Here is a 12,576-nt window from a genome sequence, read left to right as displayed (position 1 = left end):
AAATGGTGAAAACGTCTTTTAAGAGATGGTTGGTGGAGTAAAAAGAAGTTAGTTCTTGCTATACCGTTTATTTAAAGAATAAGAAGAACACGTTACCAGACATCCTCGGCATCTTCATCACATTCTGCACCAAATTGGCAAATGTCACAGGTTGAAGTCTCCTTCTGACTGGTTTCTCCTGAGCCTTCATGAACTGGAATAAGGAAGAAAGTAAACCAGAAGCATTCAGGTAAGTATGCTCAATACCAGCACTCTAAGACTATTCTGGACCAAAGCTGCCTCTTTTCTGACAGACCTGTTTGCTTTTGGGTCCTCAAAGAACGTCTCATTCACCTCCTCTCTTCCCTCAATTTAAGGAAAACACTGGCAATAATATGCCGCCCATTAGGATGTAGTAAACACTTCAGCTTTTTACAAGCGGAATGAAACAACGAACAAGAGGGTTTACTGGATTTATCAAAAAAGCTTGGTTAATAAATAGACCATACGAAAGGGTTATTAATTAAAAGGGATTTAGACTGTTACTTGCCTAGAGGAAACATCTAGTGCTTACTTTATAAACAATATTTAGCATTTTCTCTTTCCTAAGTTATAGATTTTTTTCATTCTAAAGCTTTTTTTTTTTTTTAATTAAAAGAAATTTAGATGGGCAGTCCCGACTTGTCAGATATGTCTTCTTTGTTTTTCCTCAAGGTGTTTAGTACTTAAAAGGAAAATATATTGATGTTAAGTTTTTAGAAAACAGCTTTCAGTTGGTTTATAATTTCTTGAATTTTATATAAATATTGCACAGAGCCTAACATAGTGATATCCTCTAGGACAGTTGTGAACATATATTTTATTTTAAAAATACGCTTTCTCACTGATGATGATTATGGATATTGGCCTTTTTTTCTCCTGTAAATTACAAGTATGGAAATAAGCAATGTATAACTTGATTATAAAATTAACTTTTCAAAATCAGCACATAATAGTGTAAGTTGAACTCAAGTATTTTCACCCCAAGGAATGAAAATCTGAGCACCACTTTTGAGAGGATAGATGACTATTTACCCAACTAAGAAATATGCAGTTGAAAGTAAAAACAGTTTTGGTTATAGATGAAAAATTGCAGCAACCTAACTACTATATAGATAATTTTATTCTGTGGACAGATCATATACTTAAAAACAGATGTTTAAATCAAGAGGATCTTTAAAAAGTGTACTTCTGCCAAAGGTTAGGTATTTTCAATAGAAAGAGAACATAAGCAATTAAATATGACATTGGCTCCAATCTTTATGAACCCTAAAAACATCTTTAATAAGGACACATGCATTAATATGCGCCCTGAAACTAACAAATCCAGTCCTACTTACTTTGTCTTAATATGATATTTCCCTCATTGCTTCTTTGTCTATTATTACCTACAAAAGCAGAGGCCTTACTCTTTGGTTTTCTTTATTTTACTGCTTTGCAGACAAGCAATTTGATTCACACACACACACACACACACACACACACAAGGCAGAAAGACATCTAGGAGAGTTCTCTGTTTTATAGTTTTTCCAGGAAAGATAGAAATAGTTTTTCTGAAGCAATTCTTTTCTCCCTGTTCTTGATGGTTTGCACTTCCATTTCAAAAAAGTCACGATTTAAACAGATCAACCTCAATTGCAGAAGTATAGATGGTCTAGTTTTAGATTTGGAAGTCTTCAGAAAAAGGCGCACCTCCCCAGAACGAAGAAGGCGTTTCAGCCTTTGAAAGAACAGACCACACTTCTTACGCACTCTATGACTTTAACACAGGCAGGACGGTTAGAGTGGGCCACAGGGACGAGAAGGAAGCTCGGCCTCTCCTCGGGGGACACGGAGCAGCTGCGGCCTCTTTATTACTTTCTTATTATTAATGCAACACAGAAGCTGCTAATGGGGGAGAGCCTTTTAGTGTGAGCAAGATTAGCAGCTTCCAGACTGAAACTGGCCACCACTCCGGAAGTACGACCTACGCCTGGCCAAGGTCCTTAATGAGCCCCCTTAGTCCCTTAAAGGCCGCCCCCTGCTCTCCTGCAGGAGATCCTCGGTCAGGGACCTGCTGGAAGCAACCTGGAGGAGGGGTTGTGCTCCCCCAGCACAACTAATCCATTTCCACGGGAAGTCACAGTACATTTCTGTAGATGGACAGTTATTGGCAGAATGAAGATGTTTGCAAATTCTCCCATAAGGGGGAAAAGCGGCAAATTCAGAAGTAGCAGCAGCAGCAGGGCCTCCATCAGTACACATCCTGGGAAGTCATCTACGGTGAAAACCAAAATCAAGTCCTTCCATGAACCTGAAGCACAGGCTTGCCCCTTCTTTGTTTGTTTTTGTTTAAAGATGTTATTAATTTGCCAGACAGAGAGAGAGGGAGCGAGCACAGCAGGCGGAGCGGCAGGCGGAGCGGGTGAGGAGAGCAGCAGGCTCCCCGCTCAGTGGGGCTCGAGGACTGGGAGCAGGACCCAAGCTGAAGGCAGACACTTAACCCACTGAGCCACCCCCCGATTCCAGGCTTGCACCTTCGAGATAAACAAATCAGGCCATTTTCATCTCACCAAGTTGACTAGTGGTTCTTAATGGGGCTCAGTAACTCTGGTAAATTTTGTTTGTTCATTTATTTATAGTTTTTTTTTTTCTTTTTTTGGTATAACTGCTCTGGGATATCCTCGGAGATACTGAATTTGTAACTTTGATGCTTGGATATGTATATTCTTAAAAAAGGGACCATCCCTGTGTAAGACCTAAGGAGCCCCTCTCCGCCCTAAGGAGCCCTGGAAGGCCCCGGCGGCCCCCGGCATCTCTGTGCAGGCCCGGGGACGGCTTCCAGGCGCCGAGCACCCGGGCGTGTGATCAGGAGGCAGATTCTGATCCAGTTGGGGTCAGGGGTGCCCGAGGTCACGCCGCTCCAGGAGCAGCAGGTCCGCAGACCACGATCGGGGGAGCAAGGAGCGACCGCGGTCTGCAAACCACAAGTGGCCACTTATTAGTGGGTCGAGAAGCAGAGTTAGTGGGTCCCTCACCAGAGTTTCTGTAGACACGAAACAATATACTAGAACAGAAAACGCCGAGTGCACCTCCTTTAGCAAGTACAGGCCTTATTTCATGACACCGCTTTAGCTACCCGTATGTCCATCCATACAGAGCTGCGACATAAATTCCATTTCTTACTAAAGGTCACAGTCATAAAAGCTTGAAAACCACTGATGTAGCCCACGGAAGTTGCTCGGTAAGTGCGTATTGATAATCGGACTGTGTTTTCTTCTCGTTCTTTCTATATTACCAGAAATGAGAAGGGTCACTTCTTAATCACTTGTGTTCACCCACTGATTATTCGGGAATAAAATTCATTTATCCTAAAGTAGTATTTCCTCTACGTGTTTGCATTTGAATCCTTTCATTTTGGGGAAGTAAAATCATTATTTCCCTTTATCGTATAGAAACTTAGATCTCAGCAGGTGACTGAGGGAAATGTGACGGGTGAAGGACGGAGAGCTCCTGAAAGCCTGTTTTATCAACTGTGCTGCCCGATGGTTAGGACGGATTTAATCCTTTAGGATTCTGCATTGGGAGATTCTAAGAGATAATCAAATTACTTCCCTCTCAATGCTCTTTGCCCCATCGGTTTCATCGGGAGGTCACCGAAGTTCTTTTACTTCCACCTTATTCTGGACCCATCTGGGTGTTCAGACTGGACGTGCCAGCGTGAAGAACGTGTGCCCTGTTCTCTCCCTGACCCACCAGAGTGGCTCCGGGGTCTCTTAGAACATCCTAACCTGTGTTAGGTTGTTTGTGAAAACACAGTGAAATATAATGTACAGCTATTCAACGCCACTTACTTTGCTAAAAATTGCAGTAGAATTTATATTTGAAATGCTCAGATCTTAAGTCTATTTTTCAATTTGGAAGAATGCATTTCAGGACAAGGAACAAGTCTACCTCCCAGAGAGCTCCTCTGTGCTCCGTCCCAGCCATGGTCTTATTTTTTGTCACCACTGATTTGTTTTCATTATTTTAGAAATCACATCAATGGAATCCCACAATGTTGAGTTATTGTGCCCAATGGTTTTTGAGATGAACTCAAGTGGTTGTGCGTATCAGTAGTTTATTTCTCTTAACTGCTTGATATTCAAAGGAATGAATATGTCACAGCCTATTTATTCATTTTCTTGTTGAAAGACATGATTGTTCTTAGTTATTAGCCGGAAATAATAACTGTGTATTTATTAATAAAGCATCCATAAACATTCTTGTAGGATACTTTTTGTGCATATTAGCTTTTATATCTCTTGGACAAATACCTAGCAGTGGTATAACTGGGTTTTTCAAGGTAAAAATTATACTTGTTTCTCTTTTTATTCTCGAGTTGTAGGAATTTTTAATATATGTTGGGTATCAATTTCTGTCAGATGTGAAAGCTGTCAGGTTATGTGAAGTAGAAGTTGAGGTTCTGTCTGTTTTTCCCCTATGAACATGATTTTTCTCCCTTGACCTATGAATGTAGTGAAATATGTTGATTGATTTTCCTTTGTTAAGTCAACCTCTCATTCTTGGGATAAGTCAAACTTAATATGGCATATAATCCTTTTATGTAACGCCGAATTGCATTTGACAATATTTTGTTCAATTTTTAAAAATCTATGTTCATAAGATAGACTGGCTGTAATTTTCCTTATATTGTTTTTGTTTGGTCTTAGTATCAAGACTTAAAATTGTCTCATGATATGAGCTGGAAGTGTGCCTATTTCCTTTATTTTATGAGAGAGTTTGAGTATGATAGTATGATTTGATTTCTTTATTTAAGGCTGTTTAAATGTTCTATTTTATTGATTTCTGATTGATTATTGATTTTTATAATTTCCTTTGTGCCATATGCCTAAAGTTTAATTTATTATTTTTCTAGTTTCTTAAAATGAAAGCTTGATTTTATGCCTTTCTCATTTCTAAGACAGTCATTTAAATCTAAAAACTTTCTTCTAAAGACCAGTTTAGCTGCAACCCACAAATATGGATAAATTGTGTTTCCATGTGTTCATGTTCAAAATACACATTATAATACCCTTTGAGGTTTTGTTTCTCTGATCCATTGATAGTTTAGTAAGTAGGTTTTTAACTTCCAACTATTTGAGGGTTTTCCAAGTTATATTACTTTTATTTATGTTTAGTAACTCTATCATGGATGAAGAACATATTCTGTTTAATTTAAATCCTTTGAAATTTATTGAGGATTGTTTTATGGCTCAGAACCTGGTCTATCTTTTTGAATATTTCATATGCATCTTTGAAGTTGTAACCTCTTTTGAGGAGTGAGTTTCTATAAATGTTAATGAATTTAAGTTGATGGTTAGTATTGTGCACATCATCCATCACTATACTGAGCTTTTGTTTCATTGTTCTATCTTCTCCGGAGAAAGGAGTGTTAAAATCTCTCTCAATGACTGTAAAATTGTTTCCAGTTCTCTTTTGCTTTTGTTCTTTTGTTTTGTCCTGTATTTAGAAGCTTTGATATTAGATGTATAAACATTTAATAGTCTAGTGTCTTCTTAAAGAAGTGACCCTTTTATCATTATGAAATGCCCCTTTTAATCTCTGGTAACACTATTCATCTTGAAGTCAACTTTGTTCAGATCTTTAGCCACACCAGCTTTTTATTTGCTTATTGTTTCTATCCACTTACACCCAACGTGTTAACATGTTTAAAGAGCATTTCTTGAAAACAATATAGAGATGGATCTTGATCTTTTTTTTTTTTTTTTTTTTTAATCCAACCTGAATACGTCTGCATTTAATCAGGGCATTTAGTCCATTCACTTTAATGCAATTAGTGATATGTTTGGTTGTAAGTCTACCATCTTGGTGCTTGATTCATATTTGGCCAATCTTTTTGGGTTCCTCTCTTTTCTTTCTGTTTTGTTTTGCTTTGGTGAGTCAAATATTCTATTTAATTCATTTGATTTTATTTCTCTTATTTTTTTGGTTATACTTTTTATGTTATTATTTTGGTGGTTGCTTTAAGAATGACAATATCCATCTTTATTGCTTCATGAACAGTTTAGGAACTTTATGATAATATATTTTTGACTATTACTGGTCATATTTTACATTTTTATTGTCATATATCATGCTTCTACCTATGCTGCCAAATTCACATTCCTTTTTAAAATTAGTTTGACTTTACACTGCTGTCCTACTCAGTTTGGTTAATTTCTATGGCAAAAGCCAGAGATTTCAGTACTAATAAAGACTCATGCCTGTCATTGTTAAATGACTGACCTCTGACATGCATTTGCCCTAACTTTTCAAACTTACTTATAGTCTCACATTCTCCATGGAAGATAGTATTGGGTTACAAAACTTATCATAGACTGTTTAATTTTTTCCCATTATTTTTCTACCCTGTTCAAGAAAAGGACCATATATTCCTTTCCATAGCCATGTTTTCATTGAGTTCCATAATATCATTGTTGGTCTTGTGACTTGCTTTTGCCATTGAAATGTGAATGGAAATGAGAAGCTATATAAAAGTCATCATGTGGATTTCTACTTTCTTGCTCTTTCCCTTTGCATGAGAAAAAATTCATATTTCAGAACAGAAGTGGTTCCTTTAACCAAGCCCAGAATGAAATGATATTCTGAGCAGAACCACAGTTGAGAGTAAGACATGAGAACAAGAATTATGCCACTGATGCTATAAGCCTCTGAGATTTTCAAGTCATTTGTAACCATAGCTTTACCTACGGAAAGATGACTACTAAGATGTCAATAATGCTATTAATAAATTCTAAGGAAAATTTTTTTCACACAATTTTCTACATCTCAGATTTTGGTTGTATTACTTACGTACACAACCCTAGATCTACTTTTAATTCTCCCCAAATCTGCCTTTAAACTTTTTACTATTTATTTTCTATACTAGCATATATTCTGCAATTGTTAAGGCAGGTTTCTTTTTTTCATTTTTTTCCACAACATAGCAGTACCCATCCCAGTCTATGCATGATTCCCATGTTCTCACCATGTAGCTCTCTAGTATATTTCTTTGACAGATATATAAAGTGACTCATTTAAGTTAAGCGTAGCATAAACATTAAATATAATATAAACATGTATGAATAGAAACCTCCACATGCATCAAATCTGAAATAAAATAGGCAGTCCCTAAAACACCAGATTGTATCGACAAAAAGAAGGAAACTTCTAAGCTTAAATATGACCCATATATATACTGGTTCTAAACTTAAATTATTCTAAAATTGAAAAATAATACACAAATTTTATGTAGAACTTAATCTGATTTTGTTTCAAAATCTTGAATGCATTTTTTTTCTATTTTATAGCTAGTATCAATCTAGTATTCAGTGTTCTTTCTTTTCTTTTGTTCTTTCTTTTCTAAATGGGTAGAATGACAAAGTAATTCTTGGCAGACTTAATTTTTTTCCACTTTGTTTACATACGAAAAGACTTATCAGTGATAACATTCAATATATTTATTGTAACTAAAATTACTTTGATCACCAAATTATAAAGATTTTATTTATTTATTTGACAGAGAGAGAAGGAGCACAAGCAAGGGGAGTGGCAGGCAGAGGGAGAGGGAGCAGCAGCCTCCCTGCAGCAGGCTCCTCGTGGGGCTCCATCCCAGGACCCTGGGATCATGACCTGAGCTGAAGGCAGATGCTTAACTGACTGAGCCACCCAGGCACCCCAATCATCAAATTATAAACAGTAATTTTTTTCAAATATAAACAACATTGTTTTCATTCTGAGTAATTTGCATAGCTTACTATTTCATTATCACCAAAAGGCTGAACTTTATTTTCCAATGAAGGAAACATTTCCCTTAGTAGAAAGAAATTTTAAATCAAAACTCTCCATGTACTTTGATTGGTACAACTTGTCTATTTTGCCTTTTATATGCCAGTTTACCGCTCATGTGCCTTTCCCACATATAAGTTGAATTTAAATGATGGGAGTTGCTAACAGTTCCTAGAGACTCAGACAGTTCCAAGCTGTGGTTTTTTGAGCCATAGTCATGTTCTCTTTTACACTTTCCAATATTTCCCTAGAAACCTCAGTAGGATTTTAAAGAAAAATAAGAATAAGAAATATTTTCCTTTTATTCATATTATAATGTGAGGATATTTGTTATATGAATAATAATTACACCATTACATCATATTATGGAAATGCTAGAGCAAAAGAAGTAGCATTTTGGTCTGCTGTTTATAAAACTAACACAGATTGTGTATATGTATCAGTGCCACAATGCAGTAAGATGTGTTCAGATTTTAGGGAGGAAATCCATTATTTCTGCTTCATTTTAATTAAAAGATGTACAATTCTACTGATAATTTTGAATTTTTAAGTGATTTATTTATTTATTTATTTATTTATTTATTTAAATTTTTGTATTTATTTATGATAGTCACACACAGAGAGAGAGAGAGGGGCAGAGAAACAGGCAGAGGGAGAAGCAGGCTCCATGCACCGGGAGCCCGATGTGGGATTCGATCCCAGGTCTCCAGGATCGCGCCCTGGGCCAAAGGCAGGCGCTAAACCGCTGCGCCACCCAGGGATCCCTGAATTTTTAAGTGATTTAGATGCCAAAAACTAAAGGAAGGCTGAAATTACAGTTACACATAATGATTTAAAATTCTAAAAAACACATGAAAATCTAAGAACCAAGTTCATGACTGAGTAAATGTAATCTTACATTAAGCACTCCAGAGAAGAGATCATTACAGAAAATTTAATTTTTCATAATTAAACTAGTTTGCCAAAGCTTGACAAAGCTTCTTTAGAAATCACACGTAATTTATGTGCTGCACAACTAAAAAATAATTTAAGAGATTAATATGATGCTACTATGTTGAGGCACAATTCTATGGCCATCATTGAAATCTGACTGATTTTATTCAGTCCCTCCTGACCTAGAACCAAAGATACTTGGTTGATTAGGAAAAAGAAGCAACAGAGAAATACAATAAGGAAAGAAGAGATGAGAGAAGGGAGGATAAGAGGAAGAAAAGAAGAAAAATGAAAAGGAAAAATGCTTATTTAGTTTGATATCATGCATGCCAGAACTGATAGGGGCAAGTTACTATGCCAGACTTCAGGAAACTCTATCAGATCAATCATCCCATAGTTATAAACAAAAATACTTTTATTCTTCTCAATATATTTAATTTTAATTATTTTATGCAAATTCACATGAATAATTTAAATTTGTTTCTTATTAAATGCCTAAAAGATGAGAAATTTATTTTTCACCTATAAATTAGAAACACTGGCTTGGGCTAAATGAGCTACTGTGGAGCATGGTGAATACTAAATCCCATGAGAGGAGACTGAGAACAGATTAGGTGGTGAGTGGAAACTGCAAACGCGGGGGACAGTCTTGTACAGAGCTGCTGACGAGGCAACACAGAGCGGGGCATCTGTGGGATAAGGATGTAGAGTCAAGAAAGGGATTTTTCTGTAGTCGAGGCATCACCGTGTGCTGACAGGAATGACGGATGGAGAGGAGCAAGTGTATGTGTGAGAGGAGGAGGACAATCAGACAACGGTCCTGAGAAGGGATGGATTTTCATGCAGGTGTAGTGGTTGGTCTCAGAGGTGGGGACACGTCTTCCCCTCCAGGAGGGATAGCAGAGTATGTGGGTGCAGATGTACGGACGAGGGGACCCTGGAAAGGGAAAGATGAAGCAGATCTCCTCTGGTTGTCTTCATGGCCTCCACTGTGTCTTTACTTAAAAGAAAGGCCAGCGGTTGACAGGACGTGTTAAGAAAGGAGAAAAGGTGGGGGCCCCGGGGTGGCTCAGTGGTTGAGCCTCTGTCCTTGGGGGTCCTGGGATCAAGTCCCATGTCGGGCTCCCTGCGTGGAGCCTGCTTCGCCCTCTGCCTGTGTCTCTGCCTCTCTGTCTCTCTCATGAATAAATAAATAATCTTTAAATTTAAAAAAAGGAAGAAAGGAGAGAAGGTGAAATACTGTAGGAGAGTGAATGCAAATGAAGACCGAAGGCTTTTTAAGTCTTTCTTATACTAATTTGTTGCTTTCCAATTCTGTGCTCAATTCTTCCAATTGGCAAATCTCTGATGAATAAAGATATATCTTTATTAACTTTCACTTCTGTATGTCTTTAGTACATGACATTTGGTATTGATAACTTAAAGGCATTTTGTGATGTTGAAAGTTTCCTTTGCATCATCAGATAAAGGTTAACTGAGCAACAGGGTTAACTCTAACCTAATTAATACTTGTTTTGGTAAAGGGGCTTCACAGTTTGGTAGCGTTTTACATGCCATGTCTACTCCCCAAATATTTTCTCTTTGCGTCACCACTGAGCTAGTTGAGATCCACATCATGCCACGCTGAGACTTCTAACTACAGGACCTCCGTACTTGCAAACTTGCCTCTCTTAAATAGATCTCCCACGTATCTTTTTGAAATGCAAATCTGATTATACCATTTAACAACACTGAAAATGACTTGAAGGAACCTAAAGGCAGTTGCATGGTATATGGAATCCAGGCCTAGGGCTGAGACAGCTGGATTTGGTTTGCCTGGATCCCCAGGTTGCTTATTTGTTAAACGAGAAGCCTGCCCTGTTGAGTTTACAGGTCAGGGTGAAGATGAAATGGGAGGGTGTGTGAAAGCATTTTTCACCCTCTAACTTGCTCTGCCACCCTAAGGGGTTGACATTAAGAAAGTGTTACAGGTGAAAAGGTCATTAGGTTCTTTGAAGGATATTTAAGGCCTAACATCACCAACACGAAGTTCTGGCCGTTGTAAGTGGACCTGGACTGTTGTCGAAGTAGGAGTCTTTGTGGGAGCGGGGAAAGAAGAATCTCAAACAAATAGCAAAATAGAGAAATAAGAATATTGAGAAAATCAGAGAGGAAGTCTTGCACCAAAACATCCTCATTCAGTTTCTTCTATTAAGGAGTAAAAAGGATGGAGGAAAGTGCAGGTGACAAGTGGAAGGGAAGTCCCTGAAAGATATGCTCAGAAAATACCAGAGCTCCAGGGCTTTCTGTCCTTAGAAACAGAGATCTTAGAACAAAGAAAGCACTAAAGTGATATTTTCTTTCTTTTTTATATTGATGAACATAAGACTTCAATAGGGCTTTATCTATTTTTCCCCACCTAATCTACGATGGGCCTTAGTTTTCACTGAAAGCCTGAAAAACATATTCCATCTGGTTCTGACTTCCAAGTCCAAATGAGACTTAAAAATGAAATTTATAAAGATCAAGACTTGTTTAAATATATAGCATATTGATATAAATAGGCCAGTGAAATAAAAGAGCAGCAGTAATAATAGAGCCAGTTCTAAGAGGTCACAGCATTTCATAAAGTTGGTAGTTAAAGCAATAAAGCAATAATTTTTCTGAATTGCCTGTAATATTTTCCAGCCTAGTTTTGCCATCGAAGGTCCAGCCTTTAATTTTGGGAATCACAAACACTAAAATAATAGGAAAATGTCAGGCTGGAATTCAGTGTTTGTGATTAGCTTGTGATTAGGTCGGTCTTGAACTGGATCTAGCAACACGTCTTCCAGCACACTCATTTGTTCTATACTGAGAGTCCTTGTTCCGTTTCTACAATTTCCCTTCTTCCTATGGGCTCTAGTTGGTGGAGTCTGGTTACTCTTGAGATTTCTTTATCCAGTTGACAGCTGTCTTTCAAGTTCTCATTTCAAATCTGTAGCTTACTGCTGACTCCCTAGTCATCTTGAAAACCTCTCTTGTGATGCTCTATTTTGGAATCAGCCCCTGGTAGCAGCCAGGTAAGGCAGGCCTCACTATCCTGTTTCACTCCCTCCCAGCAAAAGTACTTTCACATATTTTATTTTATTTCAAGTCAACATGAACAAATGAAAACGAGAAAAAAAATATATCCTCAAAAGTTTAAGGTTAAAAAGGTCAGAATCATCCAATTTGAGGTGTGAAAGAAGACATGAACGTCTTCAACAAAATGGAAAAAAAACACAAAACAAAATAAAACCCACAAAATGGTCTAAGAAAGCTAAATGCTGGAATAGGTTAGAAATTGACTTCAAACCAATCAATATGTCTACTTACAGAACCATTAGCTCAGTCTGAATCTGCCAAGTGGAAAGAATGAATAAATGTGGAAAGGACAACTAGACTTCTTAAAAAAATTGCACGGAATTTAGAGGAAATTTTACTGCCATTAGATTGCCAGAGATATCCAGAGATAAATGGAAAACGATAAAAATTTTAAAATTAACAATATTCTATTCAGGATTTCATAATGAGACCAATTTTCTCAACTCCAGGTTTTTAAACTCAGACTACTTTCATTTATAGTTTCATCAAGATTCACGAACTTTTTTTATTTTTGAACACCTTACACCTGTATTGTAAGATAATTGAAACTAAATTAGTTTCCTTGTTTTTGCAGATTTGGGGAAAATATCTTGTTTTAGGAAAATTTGCTGTTTGCCTAAACCATGAAGATTTAGGTTTAATAAGGACTGCAGCTTATTACTTTTGTTTAAGTTTTGTTTTCATAATTATAGTATCAAAAACATGTATGCT

General features: G+C 37.1%; 1 protein-coding gene across 1 annotated transcript in view; it reads right to left on the bottom strand.

The window, feature by feature from the left end:
- TMEFF2 (transmembrane protein with EGF like and two follistatin like domains 2) overlaps positions 1-12,576 on the bottom strand; it is a 221,785-nt gene that overhangs the window by 92,425 nt on the left and 116,784 nt on the right. Inside the window, exon 5 of the mRNA XM_077885621.1 lies at positions 97-193. Coding sequence (XP_077741747.1) covers positions 97-193 — 97 coding nt within the window. The remainder of the gene's footprint in view (positions 1-96; positions 194-12,576) is intronic.

This window comes from Canis aureus, chromosome 36 (genome assembly GCF_053574225.1).
Source record: "Canis aureus isolate CA01 chromosome 36, VMU_Caureus_v.1.0, whole genome shotgun sequence".
In the NCBI taxonomy this organism is placed as follows: Eukaryota; Metazoa; Chordata; class Mammalia; order Carnivora; family Canidae; genus Canis; species Canis aureus.
The sequence above is the reverse complement of the archived record's forward strand: the minus strand, read 5'-3'. Positions and strand labels throughout refer to the sequence as shown.